Here is a 22981-nt window from a genome sequence, read left to right on the forward strand (position 1 = left end):
TTAAGGCAAATATATATATAAATATATATAAATATTAGTGCTGTCAGTTTAACGCGTTATTAACGGCGTTAACGCAAACCCATTTTAACGCCGTTCATTTTTTTTATCGCGAGATTAACGTGAATTGTTTTTTAATCAATTTTTTTTTTTTTTTTAGATAAACATTCTTTTTGGCCTCGCAAACTGTGTAGTAGGCGAACGTTACGGTTATAGTGCAGTTAACTGCAGTTAACTGCACTATAGGCTGAGTCCTTGTTTACCTGAAATGGGCACTTTATAATTTTATTTTGTACCGCCCTGTTTGGCAATATTGGTTTTCAATCAAATAAAACATTTGCATAAAGCAAGCCAATCAACTTTTCCATGTTGATAAGGGCATTCAAATAAAAATAAAATGATGGAAAAAAATAAATAAACGAATAAAAAAAAAAAAGATAAAAATTTGCGATTAATCGCGATTAATTTTGAGTTAACTATGACATAAATGCGATTCATCGCGATCAAATATTTTAATCGTTTGACAGCACTAATAAATATATAAATAAATATTTATTTATATTATATTATATTTATGTATATATACTGTATATATATATTTTTTTTTGTGAGTGTGTGTGGGGGGGGTGTATATATATATATATGAATTAATTAATTCACATCAATAATAATAGTACTGAGATGTATGTAATATGCAAAACAGCATGCAGATCTTGAGCTGTGTCTGTGATGCACATCAAAATGCAGTTCCTCACAAGTGCCACATGAGGTGCTGTTTCAATATGCAACCTTTTAACCTTTCCTGGGGACTCCTTCCTCTGCTGCTCAGAGTTAGCCCCTTCGAAAGGGTTGAACTTAATCCTGTTATGTGTCACTTGGCATAAGGCCTAGCTGTACTTTAGTGTATGTCTCCAGTCACATGGCTATTGACATCTGACCTAACCAGCGGAATATGTTTTCTAAGAAGGTTGGGTACACTGTTTGCAATGATTTATTAGAAAATGTTTATGACGCTGGGGAGCTTTTTTATTAACAGTATATGTTTCCATGTTGTAAAATGATGGTATCAACATCATGATTGTATTCTCAGCCAACTTTTACCACATGACGTAGTAATAACTTGGATATCACTGTCAAACCTCAGCAACTATCATGATATTTTGCATAGATTACTAGATCAGTCTTTAGGTAAATATGAAACAGGGAAAATAATACTTGGTGCTCTATGGTGATTTATAGCACCATTTCAGCCAAAGAGAAGAAGGGAGCTAACGTTTATTTCCATGCTTATTTGCCAGTAGGGAGTTCTTGTCTAGGAAACACATTTCTGTTTTGGGGCCAGTCAACAAGCAGCTCTTTTTTTGTCTGTGACCTCACAGAGCAAGGAAGCCATTTTAGGACATAAAACACTGATTATAAACGTGGTGTGTCCCCCCCCCCCCCCCCCCCCCTGTCCCCCCTGTCCCGTATCTCCTCTTGCACAAGGTTCAGACTAATTCTGGTAAAATCATTAAAACTTCATGTGAGATTAAGACCAATGGGACAGGTGCATGCGTGGGTGTCCTGGAGAAGGTGCTTCTGGTAAACAAGGGGGAGCTTTGATGACAGCTGACACTAATGTGGTTTTCTGTGGCTGTGCCTCTGTTGGATGTGAAGGGGTCAGAAAAATAAGGGGTGGGGGTAACAGAGAGAGAGAGCGAGAGAGAGAGAGAGAGACAGAGAGAGAGAGAGAGAGAGAGAGAGAGAGAGAGAGAGAGAGAGAGAGAGAATGTCTCCAGTCCCTTCTTTTATCTGCCCTCGTCAGTGGGGTGGGGCAGGGGCCAGTAAGACATATTTAGAAAACAGGAAGGAGCCAAAACCTGCTTCAATCACCCTGTGTGGTAACAGGCATTGGCAGCTGAGAACCCAGTAAGAATCTTCCACCTCAACTGTCTTCATTCCTAAAGCCATGGCAGGCCAGAAGAAACTGTGGTCACACACACACCACAATCTTCCCGCTTCAACAGTAGCCTATGCTGTACTACAGTTTATATGGTTAGGGAACATAGGAACAAGCACAGCTTTGCCTTTTCCATGTCTTTATGGCAATTAACACAACAAACAGTTGGCAGGTGCTCTTCTCTACACTGGCACATTTTAACTTTAGCTGTAAAAAAAGACCGTGGGTAAATTGTTTTGATTTGAAATGTATTTTAAGAAGGAAAACGATAATAAATTGCAAATTACCATTCCATCTATGGCGGCAGCTAAACATACAACGTTCTCAACCCAGTGTAAATCTAATTGCGCTCGTTTGCTGGACCAGAGAACTCCGCCTTCGGACGCACCCTACGGGGCTGAGATTGGGACGTGAAGAGATGATTTATAGCACCTATCCCGTGGCTGCTAATAGCAGGAATCGCTAATGACCTGGATGTATGCCAAGTTTCCTCAGTGATTTCCCAATAGGAAGCTGAATTCGGTGTCCTCTAAAGTATCTTTCACAGCTGACTGGACTGGTGTTATAGTGCCACAGCGTGATTTTATTGTATTGTCATGTGTAATGGACTCATTATAGGCCACTGAACTAACACTCATACATAGGGCTACCTCTGTGGGTATTGTGATTTTCCCTGGTAGGCTACTTACACTTATTTTTTGTATCGTCTTGTGAAATTCTTTAGACCTATGGGAAGGTGCAAGTAGGGCTATTGGGAGTGGACCCAAATGCTATAATGCCGGGAAACACAGTAAAATTGCTGTGGAATGTTATGGCCTGGGAGCAATATGGGCTTAGATAACATGTCCGGAGATTTGGGGGAAAAGTCCCAGCCTCCCCTGTTTCGGTGTGCAAACGATTGTTGATGTTGATGAACTGTAATATTGTTTTTTTTTTTTAAACACACACTTTCTTTCGACTGGAAAAGTTTTCACCACAGAACCGAAACACTTGTAATATTGTCCATGAGATATTTGTGGGAGAATTGCAAATGTCTCTTGGGTATGCTATCAACAGTTAGTCGCCGAAAATTTCTAGGAACCCACTCAAACATGAGGGTAAGTCCCACCTGGTGACCCCGGACAACCCCTGAACTGTTTCCTGTGTTTCTCGTGCTCTAAATAAACAAGCACTGACGCGCTCCATATGAATTTTGTCGGGTCGCCCCTAATTCCTTGTTAAGAAGGGGCGACAACCTCTCCTGGAACGTCGTCCAATCCGGTCCTTCCAGCAGCACTGGCATCCACAGCAGTGTAAAGTATACACATATATATACTTCCATTCTTCCCGCTAGTACTCTGAGTCATTCAAGCAGTTGTCCACTCCTTGTGTCACCGTCCTACTTGGAATCTGTGGTGAAGCAGTCAAATCACTTTAAAGATGGCACCTAAGAAGGACGTTAAGGCTCCAGCCAAGCCAGCGGCTAAGGCGGCCGCGCCAGCAGCTAAGGCGGCCGCGCCAGCGCCCGCACCTGAACCTGAGCCTGTACCTGTAGCCGTCGTTCCCGCTGTCGACCTCGCTGCTGTCAAGGTGAAAACACAGAAGCGCTTTGCTCTGACTTAATCACCCGATAACTGATTACAGTTTTCTTTATGGTTCTTTAAGCTTTGCTAGAACAACATTGGAATTGTACTTGAAATACAGGGGCTGCATTTGAAACTTGTAATAGATTATTCATAAAAAATGTTGATTTGAGAAAAGTGATCATTTTAAGACAACTGTCATGGGATGTAGACTTCTTTGTATCCTCTAAGGCCTCTTTGCCAGATGGTTTTGATGGAATGATATCCACAGTAACCCATTTAACTTAAAGTAAACATTTTGACACTGTATTTTTAGTATTAGCACACGGCTAATATATGTGATTAAAAGTAGTCATGGGTGAATCAGTACCACGGAGAGCTCCGGAGGTCTGTGTTTTTGCTTTCTGGATATGTTTTCCCATCACATCATGCCCTATACTCACCTGTTTGGGGTGTTACTGTAAATGACAGGTATGGGCGAGCCGTGCATAACCAAATGTGGAGATGACTATCATGTCTAAACGTGGAGCTCCTATGCTCATGTTACCGTCTTTTAAGTAGCTGGAGGACTAAATTAGGTCAAGCAAAAGGAGTTCCGAAGATGTAGCTAACTTTATCACTAAAGGATTATAAAACATCTTATGTCACTGTTTGACATCATTTTGAAATGTTTATCTGACTTATATATCGTAAAATGTCATAGGATGCCCAGTGTATGGTGTACATAAAGTTAGACTATAGGCAATTCCATTCAGATTTTGTCACAGTTGTAGAAATGATATACACACTCAGTTTTTTTGGCTTTTGGCTGTTTGTTAAGAAATAATGTGTCTTCAAAGTATACTAGTGTATGAGATCCGTATCTACATATTATTTCTACCAAATTAATCAGCAGTCCATTGCTTAATTGGAGTTTTCTGGATCAGTTGCTGCCGTTGTTGAGGACTTGGAGGAGTATTTTCAGTCATCTGATTTCAGTCCAACTATACTAATTACACTGACTGTCATCATGTTGGATCTAAACCTCATTAGTTTTCCATAAAAGGAAATGCTAACCCTAACCCAGATCCTGGCCAATACTGAAGTGATCTCTTGTGGTGCAGGCATTAGGTGAAATGATGCACTGTATCTTGTGAGGTATTGGAACATGTTTTAAATGTTGCTCTCTTTCCTTCTGTAGGTGGATTTCACCCCAGACCAGCTTGAGGGTGAGGAGTCAGTTGTTTATACCTACTACTTGGCATGACATCTTTCGAAACAGAAATATCCAAAACATGATAAAACTAAACAAACAGAACTGTGAGATGCTCTCTAGGGCCAAATGCTACCCCATTAAGAAAGAGGAGCACTGACTGACTGGAAAAAAAAACAAAGCAAATGAATGAGTCAATGAATAAACGGGTTAGTGCATGAATGAATGAAGGAATGAATCATGACTACTGAATGGCTGACTCCCTGAATAAGTGACTGACTAGTTGACCCACTGACTGACTGACTCAGTAACTGACAGTTATATTTTTATATTTTGGAAATATAAAAATATTGTAATCAGCTCAAAAGCCATATATAACAATACATTAGAGAAAAGGAATATTTTATTATTTATTTTGTGGGTAGAAACTGTCCTCAAAAGACCATTGTCTTAATTAGATCCAAAATGAAGCAGATTGTCTACTCTTTAGTGTCAAATACCAGAATTGTTGTTGGATTAAGTTTTATTGTGTAGTAAAGGTCAAACAATTTGACACATCCTAGTAGTGGTCTTGCAGCCATTGGCTGGGGCAGTAAGTGACGTAAAAAGAATGCACTGTCGGGCCAATGGGAGGCCAGGCAGGCAGCGTGCAGTGTGGTAGGTGTGAGTTACACCTTAGTCAGCATTCTTGGAGTTTACTTAGGTCAGTCACAGCCCAGCAGTGCCTATATATGGCAGGGGTAGTATTCTTGGGAGAGTATCGATTGCCCGCCTGGGCTTTAAATGCCTCCCAGCAGTGAGCTTCGAGGAGCAGCTGGCACCATGCGGAAATCACATAAAGCTACTAATCTTTCAGCAGATCACTTTCCATTGAGACTGTTGTAAAAGGCCCATAGAAATAGCTGTCCCTTGTTATCGCACGTTGGGACCCTTCTGTGTGGCATGTGCCCAGCTGTTTGTTGTAATTGCGGGGGCTGAATGAGTGAGATGTGTGGCATTGGGCTCATCATCCACCGGTAACCTGTACATCAGGTCACGGGGTATCTGGCCGTGTCAAATGACCACCACTGTAGAGGGGGCACATGGCCTACTGTAGTTTCAATTTCCAAGTGCCAATGACGTAAGGTACAGCAAGAGTAGAAACCCTTTAACCTTTGATATGTCCATTTTAAGAATTGAGGCAGGAAGATTCACTCTGAATTCTCTGATAAACTCTCCATTTAGGCCTCCCGTTAGCTCTCCATTTAATTCTCCTCGTGTTTTAGATGTCAAATCTCACATTATAAATCTTTACTGACAGTAGTCATTAATCCGTATTGAAGTTCACAACTAAACACTGAGTTACCTTTCTCTTGACTGCAGACTACAGAGAGGCCTTTGGACTCTTCGACAAAGTGGGTGATAACAAGGTGGCCTACAACCAGATCGCCGACATCATGCGTGCTCTGGGACAGAACCCCACCAACAAGGAGGTCAAGCTCCTTCTCGGCAACCCCACCCCAGAAGGTAACAGGATTTCTCTTTCTAAGGAGCTCTATATGGAGTCCATACACTGTAACAAACATAAACATAAACATGATTAGAACTTATGGGAGCCATTTTGCAATCATGTAGACTGTGAGTGTAAGTGACTAGCACATTACATTTTGTAGATGCTGAACATTAAAGTTATTAAAACACAATGCTGTGCCATGACTGCTTTTGTATGGCAAGGTTTTTTATTTAAGCACATACATGTTCTGAACAAGAACCTCAGTATATTCATGTCTATCCACATGTATATATTATTTTATCTCTATTGATGTATTAATGTAATTATATGTGAATGCATACATATATGCATATGTATACAAAAAGCGAACATACTGTGTTGGCCTCATGCGCCCTCCTTCATCCCCATGTTCTTGGCTGTGTCCTTCCAGACATGATCGCCAAGAGAGTGGACTTTGAGACTTTCCTGCCGATGCTGCAGACAGTGGTCAACAACCCCAACAAGGCCGTCTTTGAGGACTACGTTGAGGGTCTGCGCGTCTTTGACAAGGAAGGCAACGGCACAGTGATGGGTGCTGAGCTGCGTATTGTTCTGGCAACGATGGGTAAGAGATGGAGATATCACTGGAATTTTTTTAAAAACCTTTTTGTGAATGTGTATAAAAGTCATCAGCTGAACTCTTCTATCAGTGTACAATTATAAGATGGATAAACCGAGACCTTTATTGAATCCTTCAGGTGAGAAGATGAGTGAGATGGAGGTTGATGCTCTCTTGGCAGGACAGGAGGATGAGAATGGCTGTGTCAATTATGAGGGTCAGTATTGTGTGTGTGTCAATGATAACTGTATGCCATGTGGCCTAATGTTAATGATTACAGTGGTGGTGATGACACAGTAAGTTACTGTTCACATTTTTTGGTGTTTGTAATTTCAGTTTTAAGTGAAGCTTTAAGTAACATCTCTCTCCCCTCACCCCACAGCTTTCGTCAAGCACATCATGTCTGTGTAAGATCCCTCATATTCACATGGTGAGGAGGCTGAAGTATTTCTGCTGACCCCATGGTGTCAGGACATCCATCCACTGTTTCCATCTCCACCTGAGAAACGGATAATGAAAAGGACTATGGGATGTAATTCCTACCGTTCTCCCATTCGGTTTTATTTTTTCATTTCGTTTTTCCTTTTTTTCTTTATTTTATCCAATCTTGGACGCCACCCGTTTTTTCCCAGCCGATGTTTCGTGTTGTGACGCCCCTCCCTCTCTGTCAGGGCATGTCTCTCGTAGCAGGGCGCTAGTGAGGGGAACAAGGAGTGGTCGGCCGCCTGGAAGGAGCGGTCTGCCAAACCCATCCAATCCCCGCGGTCTGAATTGGTGCTATAGAATTAAGGTTCTACTGATGACCCCACTGTCCTGCAACTAAGGATGAAATGATGAAACATGCCTCCCTTTCCCCAAAGTCTTAATTTATTTTTCACCTCTGTCATTTCACATAATAAACTTTTCACAAAGTATCCTTGTCCTGTGTCTGTTTATATTCTCCAGTTTTGCATGGAGTAAGTTAAACAGACAGGGAGGTTGCTAGATGATGTGTTTGGCAAAATGTGTCACCACATTATTTTAAGTAGTTTAAAGAATCATGTACTAAATATGTCATTAATGAATCGTTGCAGTGTACATTGCGCCGGTGTTATGCTTAGGGGACGGGTTGGTATATTCAACAATATGCCATTACACGAGAAGAAAATTGTATTAAAACCCTTAATAAATGGATTGTATAGGTACATTGTTGCTAAAGCCCCTCACAGAGCTGGGCTTGAATGATTTATATTATATTATGTTTTTATAATAATATATATATGTATATATATATATGCTGTGATACCTCATGTACTTCAGAGAAGTATTTAGGTGAAAATAATTGCCAAGAGGTCCATTTAAAACCAATCAAGAGAGGGATAAGTGATAAAGTGAACTATGATGGCAGATCTTAGGTGAGTGATACGACAAAGCCATTTTGTCCAGAGAAGGGAGCATTTTAGCTGGATAGTGACTTCAAAGCACTGCAGTGATTATTATCAGAGATATATTTCATTGATCCATGATAACCAGTGGGTAAACCCTGATCTAGGCACATATTTAAAAAAATAAAAATAAAATACTGTGAGTAGCCATTTATCTTTTACGATGTCATAAAAAACATTACATTTAAATCAATTGAATTGATTTTTTTTATTTTTAGATATTGTCATTATCATATGAGCATTTGTAATCGGTATCAGATCAACAAGAGAAAAACAGCAAACATCTACATGACTTTTAAATACATTTACAGTTGCTGTGAGGGAGTAGGTGGGTTGGAAATGGGGAAGGGCAAGGCTTGGGGTGCAGAGAAACACAGAAGCTAACAAACATCAGGGGATCCAGAGGGTTTGGGATACCACAAATAACGACAGAGAGAGAGAGAAAGAGAGAGAAATAAAAACATTTATACTGGAGCACTTTATGAAACAGTTGCAAGAGATGACTGAGTTTCCTTTTTTTATGTATGCTTTTTGAAATGTCATTTTGTATTTTTTTTCTGACTTTTTGTCCCTTTTTAGTTTATCCAGCACAAAGAAAACCTCAACAAAACCTACAGCATCCAAAGGTGACATGGCGAAACACAGGGTCTGTCTGACACAACAACCGTGCTCAGAGTAGCTGCACCCTGCACCCAAGTCAATCCATTTAAATAATGACCACAGCTCAATTAAAAAAAAAAAGGTTACCTAGACTACCGCAGGCCCATAGGGTCCACTCTCAGCTGACCGAGGGCCTACAGCTGAGAAGTATGTCAAGGACACCCACTGGTCTCTGTGATGTTGAGCTGATGCACTGTGGGCTGTGTAAGGTTTCTGTGGACCTCCAAAAGGTCACTCAGCTAAGCCGAGAGTGTGACACAACTGGGTCAAACAGTGCATGAGAGAATAACACAGCTATGTTCAAATATAGTTAGTGCTTACAGCCAAATTCAGAGCCATTTCTGGAGAGAGACAGCGAGCGATAGACTGAGAAAGAGAGAGAGAGTGATAGACTGAGAAAGAGAGAGAGAGTGAGTGAGAGAGAAAGAGAACCTTGGGCCACAACTGCAGGTCGACTGAGGTAATTGACAAGCATAACATTGACACTAATATCTACAAAATATGTGAAATGCTCATTTAATCCAATGATTCAGGGAATAACCTACTAAAATTCTTTGAAGATACAAAATAGCCTCCTTTTGTGTGAGAATTGATACATGCTCATCATACCATAATCTCATCTCTCTTTTTTTGCAATGATGCAATTTTACAGGTATAAGTGATTGCTTAGTTTTAAAATCAATTGAAATTGCTGATGAGGAGCTGGTATGTTTATACACATGTTTATAGCTATAGTTTATATCATACTGGAGGTTAGGTGAGCATGACTTGCTGCTGGGGGGTGTGTTTCAAGTCCATGCACTGGCCAAGCAAAAGAAGGCAAGCTGCATGGAATGGCCTCTCATCAATTCCTGCCTATTGTAGAAAAAGGCTGTTCCAAAGCTGACCAGAAGTCAGCCAATCCCGTTCCTGGTCCTACCTAATTACTTTGTGCAAACAGCTACAGCTGATCTGGGATCAGAGCTTCAGGCCACTATCTGTACACACCATAAAAAAGTCAAACAGAAAAGGAGGAAAAGCACTGGTAACTTCTAATCTACTTTGGAAACTGACCAAAAAAATGAAATAGACAAAAACTGTACGGTGTCTGGTTTCCCCCCCCCCCCCCCCTTTTTGTTTCTATTTTGTATTTTGTTTCCTTAAATAGAGTCACTACAGTCCCAGTAGGTGGATGTGCGCTGCATGAGGATGGAGTTCAGGATGGAGGGGCACCGTCTTCCACACATTGGAGTGGGGCTCCCGGCAATATGAGGGCTTGGTCGTTGAGGGCAAGAAGGAGCGCAGCTGACGGGGTAAAGTTGAACCATAAGTGAAAGGGGCAGTGGCTGTCACAGGTAGATGGGGTTGGACCATAGGAGGTCAGCTGGACTGCTCACAAGCCCTGCTTGGCCAGGGCGGCGGTGACATCCTCTGCCAGCGTGGCGAGCTGCGGGGACTCCATCAGGTTGATGCTGCCCGAGGACGACATGTGGCTTTGGCGGTGCGGGGACGTCCCGTCGGGTGACTGGGTCACAATCTCGGCACCGTGGTCCACCCGCGCTTTAGCCACCTCGCGGAACAAGAGCCGGTGGCTCTCGATCTGGCAGGAAGGGCGAAGCAGAGGAGGAGATCAGGGATAAATGCATAACGTTACTCAAGCATTAAACTGAGTTCTGACACAGTGGCATGCAAGATTCACATCATGTGTCCACTAAGTAATCTGGCTCTTGATGTCAGCCGTGTTTCCATACAGAAACATGACTAAGATCACTTACGTTTCCACATGATATCACGACTTTCGTAGGTAGGACTTTCTGTTGGTACAGCTACATGGGCCTACCTTAAAGCTGAAGCTGCAATGCCACCATGACCTCAACAACCTACATCTGTCTGCCCCCTAGACCCCCGCCACTCCAAGTTACCCACCATTACTTGTCCTCCTCCGGCAACATGATGGGCATTATCAAGGGAGCCCACCTTAGCGTGGGCTTTGTCTTTGAAGTCCAGCTTCACTTTATCAATGCGCACATTTCCACCTCCTGGGGGCAGCATGGGAAACAGGGAAAGGAAAGATAGATTGATATTAGTACTTGCGTTTAACTTGCTCTCATCAGGTCTCCTAACTTACTGTAGCTTGATTGCTGTTCCTCAATCGTAAGTCGATTTGAATAAAAGTGTCAATTGAATAAATGTACATGGATATTTCACAAAATTAAAGAGTGAAAGTTGTTTGTTTTACTACTTCTTTGAAAGAAAGAGACTGTTGATATCATCAAGTGTGAATGCAAAACAGTTTTCAGAAATGTGAGTGTTCAAACGCTGGCAATGCCAGTATAAGCTGAAATCCTACACTGTTCATGTAAAAATAAAATCTTTGCAGCGGCAATAACATCATGTGTCCAGCAGATAGCGCTGCAGGACTATAGCCACCAGGAGCTGACGCATGAAGGTCCTGTAGCAGGACCTGTACCATGATGCTGAGATGAGATTAATGCACTTCCTACCTGGCCGGTGGCGAATGTTGTCCAGTGAACCACACTTGGAAGTCACGTGACTCAAGTCAAGTTTCTTGGACTGGATTTGGATCTGTGAAGGATACACTTAAAGCGTGAGAGACCTCACAAACTAACAATCACCATGGAAATAGGAGCCATATTATCTCTTATAAGAAGGAGGAAGGTCACGTTCTGAAGCTCTAATTAGAAGAGTGAGGAGAGTAATGTCTATGAACCTGTATGTGCATGTGACATGCCATTCAAAAGTACAGAGCAGTTTGTGTTGAAATATGCAGTTCCCCCTCGGGAAATCCACTCCATACAACTATTAGGTATAATTACTGATGTAGCTACATATTAAGAGCTCCCAGATGATAAGCATGGAAGTATGTGTGCTGCTGCATGTCGTGGAAACTATCATGGCCTGGGAATTCAACAAAAATGATCATAGTTTGACCGTGAAACCTGCGAATAAAGAAGCCATTTTATAGGGTACATGAAGCCACAGGCAAAACAGAAAGAAATATTCTGTAATTATGACACACCCTAAATGCATTCGACATAGACATTATGAGATACCATAAAAGAGATGCACATCTTGACTACTGCTGCTAGGCAAAGCAAGCATGGCAACAGCATGGGCGATAAACAGTGTAATGCGTGACAAAGACATTAAAAGAGACTGATGATTTCATGAAAGAGGTCATTAGCCTTAATCATTACGCCACTCCAGACACTTCACTAGCAGCTCTGCATACTCTTCCCATAATAGGGGAGACAACAAAGGCTCCGTCTGAAACTGTGGTGAATAACTCCCTATTCTGACCATGCACAGGTAGAGTGGCAGTGTTAGCGGGAGAATGCATGTGTTGAGAAGGATGTGCCTTTGAGTTGTCTGGATAAGAGCACAGGTGGGGAGGTACAGGGCTTTTCCCCTCCGGACCCCCGATCACTTCACCTCCTCACAGTAATAGGTGTGTTTTTCAGAGAGTTGGTAGGAGAGAGGAGAGTGGGGAGGGAAAACACCTGGCTCTGATCCTTTCCTCCCCCAGGACAAAATACCCAGCCGTGCCCGACAAAGGTGGCGGAGCGGGGGTGGGGTGGGGTGGTGGGGGGTTCCTGGGTATCCTGGGGTTCTTTGAGCCGAGAGTGCCTCAGTGGAGGGGACACGGGCCTTTGCCTTGCCTCGACTGGTCCCCTGTGCGGGGTGAGTGAGTGAGTGAGTGAGTGAGTGAGTGAGTGAGTGAGTGAGTGAGTGTGAGTGTGTGTGTGTAAGAGAGATAGGAGATAGGAAACACTGAGAGACGAGGAGATGAGAGGACTCACATTCCCGCCGCCTGCCGCATGCTGCACTTTGTCCATGGAGCCACACTTTGCCCTGACGTGGCTAAAGTCCAGCTTTACGCTAGGAATGAAAACCTGTGTGATGGGAAGAGGGGGAGATTGGGGGTGGGGTGGGGATGCGACATGGTTGCTTAAATCGAGATGCTCTTCAAAATCTTCCAGAGGGTTTAGGCAAATGTGTCATTTATTTTTGTTAGCTTTATTTTGATTTGTTTCACTCAAAACTACACAGCAACACATTTTCTTTTCTGATTTCTGAGTATGTGTCTGAAGATGCTTGTGTGTGAAAGAGAAGCCCGTGTGACTAGTCTCTGCTCTTCAGTAGGCTCGGCTATGTAAACATCTGTCTGGGGCCACGAGGCATCTAAGTGGCCCTGGGAGGCTGTGTGTCTCGCTGAGCCATGCTTCAATAGCAGAAGCATGACAGGAAATGGAAGACATGGATGTGTAGATGTTTTGGTTATCTGAGTCGAACAGATGGCCCATTGTGAGATCATAAATGCAAGTAACAGACTATGGGCCCCAAGGTGCTGTTAGGAGACAAAGCAGGTTGGATTCACACTCATACACAAGTCAGCAGTATTAATGGCTTGGAACAAAAGAAAATTCAAGCAGCTTTCAACAGTTATTTTGGCTTTGGGCATGCAGAGTCAGAAACAGTATGAGAAAGAACAGAACGAGGAGAGAAGGCCCATTTATAGTCCAGGCGACAATTGTCACTCAAAAATGTGTCTGCAAGGGCCTTGCTCACTGCTTGTTGACATGGATACAGCTATCTGGCTACGTAGCATCCTAGGTAGCTAGCAATGCCAACTGCAAGGTTCATATTTGATGAAACATGTCCCCTGTGACATGACTTAGTAAACACTCGGGAGGGTATCATTTCTACAGAGAAAATATGTGCCGTTCAGGATTGTTCTGCCTGTCTTCCGTGGCTAATACGACTTGAACTAGCTAACTAAGGTTAGACTATAAAAGCACATAGGTGCTGGACCATCACCAGAGCCTCATTTTTGTCAAGTGACACTGGTCACCTGGACTATAAGTTCACCTTCAGCATATGCACAATGGAAGGAGTTTTGATACATTTCTGTGTGTGTCGTGTGTGTGTGTGTGTGTGTGCGTGTGTGTGCGTGTGCGTGTGTGCGTATGCATGTGTGTGCTGTTTGCATGGATGTGCACACATCTGCAGATTAAAAGTGCTGGGTAACACACCTGTGATCACAGGCATCCACACCATCAATAGAAAAGTAAGTCAAACAACAAAAAGAGTTCACCCACACATTTCCAACGCTATGGAGAAATAGTTCACTCATTATAAACATAAAAAGAGTGTGAAACAATGCTGCTGTTTCACCTGAATCTGATGAATACACAGGTGCAGATGTCTTCACTTTGCTAATATATACACCAGGGAAATGTGTATATATCACTTCCAGATGATGACAACAAGAAGGGACTTCGGTTTTGGATACCAAACGTTCAGACTTTCATAGGCATCTCCGAATTCTAGAGGAGGCTTAATCTAAATACAAACACATATCTGTGTTCGACAAAGTGGTGCTCAAATTAGTCTGGGCAGACTTTGGAATCTTTGCTCATTTGTGCCTGTTTGCACATTTGTAATGAATCTCATTGTCTGAGTTTTCCTTTTGGCCAATTGAATTATGGAGCTCCATCGCTTTTGTCGAAGGACCAGGTCATGCATTGTGAGTGTGCAGGACTAGGGTGGAGTGAGATAGGAGGGGGGTCCTCCAGGACTTGACCTTAAGGATTGGGGTGGGGAGGTGTGTGGGGACAGGGGGGTGGGAGGGAGGTCAAAGGAGGGCAGGTGGCATCTGTCACTGGAGAGGGGAGGACGGGGGAGGGAGGGAGGGAGACAGGGAGAGGGAGAGATGGAGCGGTACATACATTGCCTCCACGAGGAGAATGCTTCAGATTATCCTTGGATCCGCACTTTGACTGTATGTGACTGAAGTCCAGCTTCTTGTTTAAAATCTGAATCTAGAAAAATACAGAGATAACGTGGCTCTGTTTAAATGAGGAGGCAAGACAGAAGACGCGCGAGCTCACACACACACACACACACACACACGCCACTTCATGGATGTCAATGCAGATTAGCATTCTCACGAGGACGAGACAACGACACAGCGTGACTGCACAAAAGGACATGGACGACACACACACACACACACACACACACACACACACACACACACGGGTGCTCGTGAACAGATCCCTGCCTTAGCATAAAATGGATGAATGGATGTCTCGGAACATAAGTGGAGTTGCACTGGTTTGTGTAAGCCAGAGTAGTGAAAGGGACTCGAAAGGGGAGCCACACAGTCACGGCTGATAGATCTGTTCCAGCAACGGAGAGAAGTAGACTACGGGGTCACGGCCTCATTGGGTCACAGTTCAACCTCTAGGGAGAGACAGACTGCCTGGTCTTGCCTTCACCAGCTAAGTGTGAGTGTCTGTATGTGTGCATGTGTGTGTGTGTGTGTGTGTGTTTGCGTATGTGTTTTTGTTTAAGGTTATGCTTTTGTATATTATGTCATCTTTAAAGTATTTTGTAGTTTACGTGTGTGTGTGTGTGTGTGTGTGTGTGTGTGTGTGTGTGTCTGTGTCTGTGTCTGTCCATAGGTGTGTGTGTGACGGCACATACATGAGTGGCAAGGGGGACAAGAGCAGGTGTGGGGCTGGATGAGGAGTCAGAGTGAGGTATACCAGAGGGTCAGCGGCCAGCATGGGGGGCCACGTCACTGAGTGAGCGGCAGACAAGCACAGGGTGAGAGAGACCAGGCGCAGGATCGAGCTCCAGATCCAGGAACGGCCGCCCTGCCCTGTGTGCGTGTGGCCTCTGTGTTGCTAGAAAGCAAACACAACGGATGGACAGGTCAGTCATGGGGGCGGGGGGCACAAGGCTGGGTGGAGGGGGGCAGGGAGGTCAGCTCAGGGGTGGGGAGTGCAGGGCTGTCTGCCAGGACATGGGGCTGTTGCTGGGCTAGTCTGAGCTGGGCTGGGAGAGCGTTACAGTAAGGGTCAGAGGTCAAATAGTTTGGGGATCTACAGTACGGGCTGGTGCTCCGCTACCCTAGCCTGCATCCTTGGACCACGTCACCGATGCAGCTTAAAAGAAACCAGTTAGGATGAAAACGGAGCCTGGAGAGACTTCTGCATTTAGAACTGTTATGATGGCAAACTGGGATAGAAATATGAGCCAAGCGTCCCGGTACAAGTGAAAGATATGGTATATGTTTGAGTGCTCACTGAAGGCCTTAACGTGGCTTTTTCAGACTGTAACAAGCCATGTTGAGTCTCGCACAGGAGGGATATTGTTGGGTAAAGCAGCCAGCTGTAATTCATGTGGTGATGGTGGGTCCCTGAACATTGCACTGTAAAAATAAGCAGCGAAGCTAATAAGATCCTTCTGTGGTGCCTCATTTTTTTTTTTTTCAAATTCCAATGGACGCTTTATGTCTTGACATTTACATGCCTGCTTTTGTCAGACTGCAGATCTTGCATGCGACCGCTAATTTCACATGTGCTGCATGGGCAAAGCATGCCTAAATTACAAGTGTCACATGTAATAAACTTTCTATGCTCTCTTTGTTAGTGCCTGTTACATTTTTGGTCAGATGGAACTGATGTGGCCCTGAGGCTAGATCAACATCGCCTAAATCAACACACAGTGCTTGGCACAGCACTGGAACTTAGCAAAGTGAAAACTTTCAGGAGAGACCAAGGGGCCTTTAGAGGTATGAAATGGGTTTCTGGACAGCTTCCAGGAGAATGGCCAAGTGGTTAAGATGTGGCAGTAATGTGAATGAGGAGTTCAAGCTCTCTCGGGACCGATCCTGGCACAGAGTGAGCTGTTTGGACTCGGAGCTATAGGCTTGGAGAGTTCAGATGGCCGATGCGTTGGAGTGATGCAGAGAGGGCGAAGAAATGGGATTGGGAAATGGTGGATGGATGATGAAACGCAGGGGAGAGCAGGAACCACACTACCAGCATGGAGACAGAAAGATGTCCACTACAGGCCTGGACAAAAACCCGTAGAACTCTTTCAGCATTGTCAGCACAGGGCAGATTTAGTTCTGCAGTTCCCCCTTGTGCAGATGTAGGAGGAAACCCTTGCTGCTGCCATTGCAAACTGCCAGCAATCCTGCTTGCATACGTTTCTGTAGAAAACTTTCTATGGAAATAAGATGGCTTTAGCTCACAATACTTTTTTTTTCTTAAGATGAAGCACCCCAGACATTGGTAAACAGATAAAGATAGTGGGCTGCGGGGAAAGATAAGTAAACGCACACAATGATTTCTCATTTCTCACTTCGCTTAGAATGTAACTGCCCCCCAAAAGAAAAAAAAAACATTCAGCCTCTTCAGCAAAGTCAAACTCTCCAAAAATCCCCAAAAAGCAAAGAGACAACATCACAATAGCGCTGAGGGAGGACGAAGGCAGGTTGTAAATAGATGGGAAGGGAGGGCCTGGTTGAGCAGTAAACCCTCGGAAAATCCAACATTTTCTCCCCTATAGAGTGGCTGCCGACTACCTAGCCCCTCTGAGTCACTGCATATGCCGAGGCTTCAGCAAGAACAAACGGACGGCAGATCTCTCTCCTGACTTTCCCACATCTCCGTCTCTCTTCCCTTCAATATTTCCCTCTCGACAATCCCATCTATACCTCCCCCGCAGTTTCTTTACCCTTCCTGCCCTCATTCTATCTACTCCACTGTCTCCACTGTTTCTTTCCCTCTATCTGTTTGAAGCTGTGTTTATGTCTTCCACTCTCTCTTCTGAGAGATCTATCTGTGAATCACTCTCTCCAGACCCTTTTTTCTTATCACTTTCTGTACATGATTTTACACACTAAATATTTTACTCTTTATCTGACTTTCTTGCTATCCTCTGTCACCAGCTATCAATCTGCCATTTGTATCCTTCCAAGTATGTTTTGTAAGATGTACAAAATAGTGCACTATTTGTAATCTTAGAACATATAAATATACATGAACTATACAGGATAGCAATGGGACCAGACTGAGGCAGTGTAACATATTCACAGATGCATTGCACCAATATGATAAAGTTCTTGGAGGACCAAAACAATCCAGCAGTACTTGGCCAAAGCAAAGGAGGCCATTCCCACACACTGGATGGGCGGCCGGCTCCAGACTGTACCAGAGGGCACATGAGGCTGCCTGTGCCATCCATGTGCCAAGCCAGTCACCCCTAAGAGCCAGGCAACCAATGTCACTCTCGGTTAGGGCATTCCTTTGGGAGACTGAGCCAGAGAGACACTTGCAGTCATCCAGGGGTAAAACCTTCTCTGGGAGGAGGAGATGCACGCATGGCAGCATTAGTTATGCAAGCCCCCCTCTCCCGGCCATTGGGGTGTGGGGGGTGGGTGTGGGTGTGTGTGGGGTGGTTAGCCAGACTGCATCTGTCCTGAGCGGTGAACTCACATCCCCTCTGTGCCCAATCAGGACTCATCTCCTCCCCTAATAGTCTCGCCTGGTGCTCTCTTTCCAAACGCAGAGATAACAGTGCTGCACATCGTTTCTCCCTGCCGCCCATCAATGGCACATCTAACTGTTCTGCTTCATCGCCATTCCAGCCAACTATGACTTCAAGGCACACCAAAATAAAAAAGATGCCTCTTTGAAACATGCTGTCTAGACATAACCCACTGAATCTAAGAGTTTCCCCATCAATGCCACTCATGACTTGAAGACTAATCCCCCCTCACCATATCCTGTCCATTCCAATCTCAGTGAACAGCTGTCTCGTTACCTGCAGGCAATGCCTTTAATCCATCCTGCTTTGTTTTTTTATGGTCTCTTGCTTGCTGAGGACAGCTCGTTCAGTGAGAGATCCCTCTCCGCGCACTGCCGTGCTCTGCCATGACTCAGACATAAACATGCCAGGCGAACATGTCTGCTCGCTGTCAGGCCATTACAGGAGGCGTGTAAGACTGTGTTCTACACAGATTCACTGCTGCCGACGGCGTAAAACTCTGAGGACATTTATCAGTGAAAAGGAAGGATCTGTGACTGGAGTGTCAAGTTATTTCCATGTTGAATCAGCACCATTGCAAGGAGAGAGAAAATACATCTCTGGATGTATGTGTGTGTATGTGTGTATGTCTGGGACAGAGAACGTTTGTCTGTTTGAGTGTGTATCGGTCCTTGTGTGTGTGTGTGTGTGTGTGTGTGTGTGTGTGTGTGTGTGTGTGTGTGTGTGTGTGTGTGTGTGTGTGTGTGTGTGTGTGTGGCCTCTGTCTGACTTGTGACTGTTTGTGTTAGTTCTTTACAGAGAATGCTTCTTAACTCCTCCCCCTATACAGGCTATTCAGGGTCTAAAAAGCCAGGAAACCCCAAGCAGATGGAGGGGACAGATCGAGACCCACAGGTGTCAAACACAGTGAGCACAGAAGCAGACACTGGGGTGACTACAGAGAACAGGGGAAGACTTCCCCCCTGTAATAAAGGGTATGTTGGATGTAGAAGCACTAAGCTAGTGATAGAGAGAGAAAGAGAGAGAGAGAGAGAGAGAGAGATGGAAAGAAGAGCTGATTTAGCATCTAAGAGCGAGAGCTGCAGAGGAGAGAGCAGGCAGACATATAGGGCAGTGGGAACAGCTGTGCTTGGCTGCTGCTGCTGCTGTTGTTGTTGCTGCTGGACTTACCTGGCCCCCCTTGGGCTGGTACTTGATGTTTTCGATGGAGCCAATCTTGGACCTGACGTTCCTGAGGTCAGGGAGGGGCTGGTTGATGACGCGCAGCATCTTGGGCGTAGTGGCCGGGGACTTGGGCGGTGTGCGGATGATGGCCACCTTCTTCTCGCCGGACAGCAGGCTGAGGGACTTGGGCGTGCGGGGCGTGCCCGGGGTGCCCGGGGTGCGGCAGGAGTAGCTGGGCGGGGTGCCGGGGGTGATGGCCGTGGAGCCGGGCGTGCGGGGGGTGGAGGTGCCGCTGCGGGCGGAGCGAGAACGGGCCGACTCAGAGCGGCTTGTCTCTGTCCCTGTGGAGGGCAGCAAGAACAGCAGGTTAGGAGGGATAGATGTTTTATCAGCAATTGGCACACAGATAACACTGTAAACTGCCACCCTGAAGAATCATAATGTCCATGTTTAGGCAGTACAGAGTTGCTATGAGCAAAATGTGGCAGGAGTATCATTACTACTTTTATTACTTTTGTTTTCAAGTAATTCTGGGTGGGCAGAATAATTATCTGTTTACAACTAGGCCATACTTAACCCTGCAAAGGCAAAACCATGACCATGACCATGACCATGTAATGCTGAGCCCATTACCAAATTGCAGGATAAAGACTGATCACAACAGTAGCTCAGAGATGTAGAGAGAAATGGTACAGATGTAAAAAGAAATGCATTGCTCTGACTCCTCAGTGCTCACTGAGGCCCTCTGAAGGTGAGGGGTGGCAGGGCAGGAAAGATGGAGAGGTGAAGAGGAGCGACACTCACTACCAGCCACGCTGTGGGCCCTTCCCGTCCTATACTCGGCTCTGAACTCAGCGCGGAATGCTACAGGGGAGCAGCAGGAGGAGAGCAGGGAAGAGGAGGAGAAAGAGGAGGAGGAGGAAGAAGAGGAGGAGGTAGAGGAGGAAGAAGGAGATAATTGAAGAGGAGAGGTTAGTAAAGTAAGAAGGGTAATAGCAGCAGCAGTCAGCACAATTGACTGGCAATCATTCAGCATGATTGAAAAACAGAGGAGAGTATTTCAGTAGCAGATATGCATGTATTTCTTTCTATGTATTTGCATGATCTTAAGTATAAAGAGTGTCTTGTGCTTTTAGGTGAACATCTTTCTGTGTGTGTGTGTGTGTGTGTGTGTGTGTGTGTGTGTGTGTGTGTGTGTGTGTGTGTGTGTGTGTGTGTGTGTGTGTGTGGACATCAGTGTGGTCATATAAGCGTGTGTGCGTGAGCACAGGTTTCTCCTCTCACATGTGGGCCTGCGTGGCGCTGTGGAGCCGGAGCTGGTGATGGAGGTGGAGCTCTCCTCCGGCTCGGCTGGGTGGTGGCGTCGGCTCAGGATGGAGGCCGGCCTGGGCAGAGATGACCTCTTCTCTGGGCTCCTGGAGCCGCCATCCTGCAACAGAGAGGAGGAGTGAGCGGGACACCTCACTAAAAGAGCATCTAGAGTTGGAACTTCTGGTAAGATTCAGTTCATTCAAAATGCATGTATAACTGACTGAGCTAAACATGCTAATATCTGACAGCAGTGTGCTTCACATTCAGCGTCCATCCCATTTCATCACCCACTTTTGCAGTTGACACACACTGAGAACTGTGCTTTGAACCCATGGTGTCTGAGCTAGCCTGTTTATTTTGTAATGCTCCATCGTTGTCTTTAGCAGACGACCACTGAGCTCCACGTCCCTCTTACCTTTCCTATGAGTCTGTGCAGCAAGGGGGAATCACGGGCTCCAGCCGACGAGGGCCGGGGCCCGAACCCGTCAGCCTCCATCTGAAGGCTCTTTATTGTGTTGGAGCAGGCCGAGTTGGGCCGAGGGGGGAGCATGGCCGCCACTCGGGATTTGGGGATCTTTGTTAGTGAGGAGGGGGTGGGGATCTGGGAGACAGTGGGGTGGGGGGGGATGTGGATGAGTGGAGCATGCGATGATGGAGAAAAGAGCAGGGACAGACAACAGCAGAGAGGAGAGAACATGAGGGACCAAACAAACAACGAATCAAACAAAAAAAACAGTGATGATGAATCTCAACTTGTTTCAAAATGCGCAGTTGAAACATCTGCATGGATCTTTAAATCAATATTCAAAAAAGGCTTCTAAAACATAGACATTACACAATGGAGAATGCTTGCGGTTCTGTGTTCAAATGTTAAATTATTACATTTTTCATGTCATGGTGACCACCACAACAATCTCCATTGTTTTAGGTAATATATGCATATGAAAACATCATGGGAAATGGAATGGTTCTAGATGAGGAGAAACATGGAGAGAGACTTGACATTTAAAAAATGCCAGATGATATGTGGCTTTCTAAGACAATCACAGTAATTGCACAGCTGTGACTGCATGTGGAATGGATGGGATCTTTAATGCATACTAGGCTAAGTGTCACAGCATAACTCATCATGGAGGTATGCTGTGGGTCTCCTCTATCAGGCCGTGTTCAGACTGCAAGCCCAAATCCATTTTTTGGCACTTCCTGATCGTATCCAGATTGATATTTTAAAGTCTGGATGGCAAACAAACGCATGAAATCCAATTTTTTGTAACATTTTATCCAAAACACATTTGGAGGTGGTTTGCGATTCCAATCAGATTTCTATGTGTCTCAGTCCAGGCGCTCTGGACGCTCAAATTGGATCTCAAAGTATCTTTTGCGTGACTCACCACGCAACACACAACGATGACGTCAAATCCAGAGAATTCCATCACTTCGACGCCAAAGTACTTACGGATGCCTACGTCATTACCACTGCAACCCATGCTGATAGGTTGGTGATAACTGGACACGCAATTCCAATCTGACCACTTGCAAATAAAAGTCTGTCTCAAAAGATCTGTTTTGAGAAGCAAATCTGATTTGCCTGCAGTCTGAACATAGCCTTAGTCCTGTTGAGTCCCAGCACTGAATGCCACCGTGGCAGGTTAAATGGACCAAAGCTGCTCCTGAGTGAACAGTGGGCAGGAGCATGCATGCTTTCCAAGGGGAGCTCCACTACATTAATGAGAGTTAATGGTGATGAAAAGTGGCTCATCTCTGGGACAGAAGGGAAGGTGCAGGCATAGCACGTCTTCACTGTAGGAGGGGCAGCATCCCATTCCCCTCCTGTCTCTTACTGTTACTGTCTGACGAACCTCCACGCCAGTTAGTAGCCCAAGTGAACTTCCTCCAAAACCTTGATGCTCTCGATTAGAAAGATGCCTTTTATCTATCCCTATCTTGATTTTCTGTGTCAACTGAGCTCAGTATATAGTACTTAGATTGTTAGTTTGCGAATACACAGATTTCTATGCATTCGAAAAGAGAAAGCTAGCACAGAAGCCTAACAGCAGGCTCAGCAGAGGAAGAGCAGAGGCGTAGCTGGACTGCAGGCTTGTGATGTGTACTTACAGAGGTCCTGTCCCGTGACTGTCTGGCCACACTAAAGGGCTGGCGTCCATCTGCTGAGACTGAGGACAGAAGAAAACACCAAGAACATTATGCACGGGGTTGAAGAAATCAAGATACAATGCAGTGTAGACCATTTAAAAATATAAAGTGAATCCGTTGTTTTCAAGCAGTATATGATTCCT

At 44.9% G+C, this 22981-nt stretch overlaps 2 protein-coding genes across 20 annotated transcripts in view; one reads left to right on the forward strand and one right to left on the reverse strand.

The window, feature by feature from the left end:
* The first annotated feature begins 3267 nt into the window (after window positions 1-3267).
* Window positions 3268-7694, forward strand: myl1 (myosin, light chain 1, alkali; skeletal, fast). The gene is made up of 6 exons (XM_012836449.3): window positions 3268-3505; window positions 4679-4706; window positions 6053-6196; window positions 6613-6786; window positions 6920-6997; window positions 7163-7694. Exons 1-6 carry the CDS (start codon window positions 3356-3358, stop codon window positions 7189-7191), a joined length of 603 nt encoding a protein of 200 aa, XP_012691903.1. The 5' UTR covers window positions 3268-3355; the 3' UTR covers window positions 7192-7694.
* Window positions 7695-8393: 699 nt separating this feature from the next.
* Window positions 8394-22981, reverse strand: part of map2 (microtubule-associated protein 2) — a 79917-nt gene continuing 65329 nt past the window's right edge. For 11 of the 19 annotated variants that reach the window (XM_031559699.2, XM_031559704.2, XM_031559721.2 and 8 more), the window contains 10 exons: window positions 22800-22858; window positions 21100-21285; window positions 20658-20802; window positions 20178-20237; window positions 19380-19714; window positions 14594-14686; window positions 12665-12757; window positions 11348-11429; window positions 10770-10882; window positions 8394-10443 (listed from right to left, as the gene is read on the reverse strand). In XM_031559699.2, coding sequence (XP_031415559.1) covers window positions 10237-10443; window positions 10770-10882; window positions 11348-11429; window positions 12665-12757; window positions 14594-14686; window positions 19380-19714; window positions 20178-20237; window positions 20658-20802; window positions 21100-21285; window positions 22800-22858 — 1373 coding nt within the window. In that variant the 3' untranslated portion in view covers window positions 8394-10236. The remainder of the gene's footprint in view (window positions 10444-10769; window positions 10883-11347; window positions 11430-12664; window positions 12758-14593; window positions 14687-19379; window positions 19715-20177; window positions 20238-20657; window positions 20803-21099; window positions 21286-22799; window positions 22859-22981) is intronic. The other 8 variants (XM_031559793.2, XM_031559802.2, XM_031559729.2 and 5 more) reach the window with 7 other exon arrangements.

This window comes from Clupea harengus, chromosome 2 (genome assembly GCF_900700415.2).
Source record: "Clupea harengus chromosome 2, Ch_v2.0.2, whole genome shotgun sequence".
Taxonomy (NCBI): Eukaryota; Metazoa; Chordata; class Actinopteri; order Clupeiformes; family Clupeidae; genus Clupea; species Clupea harengus.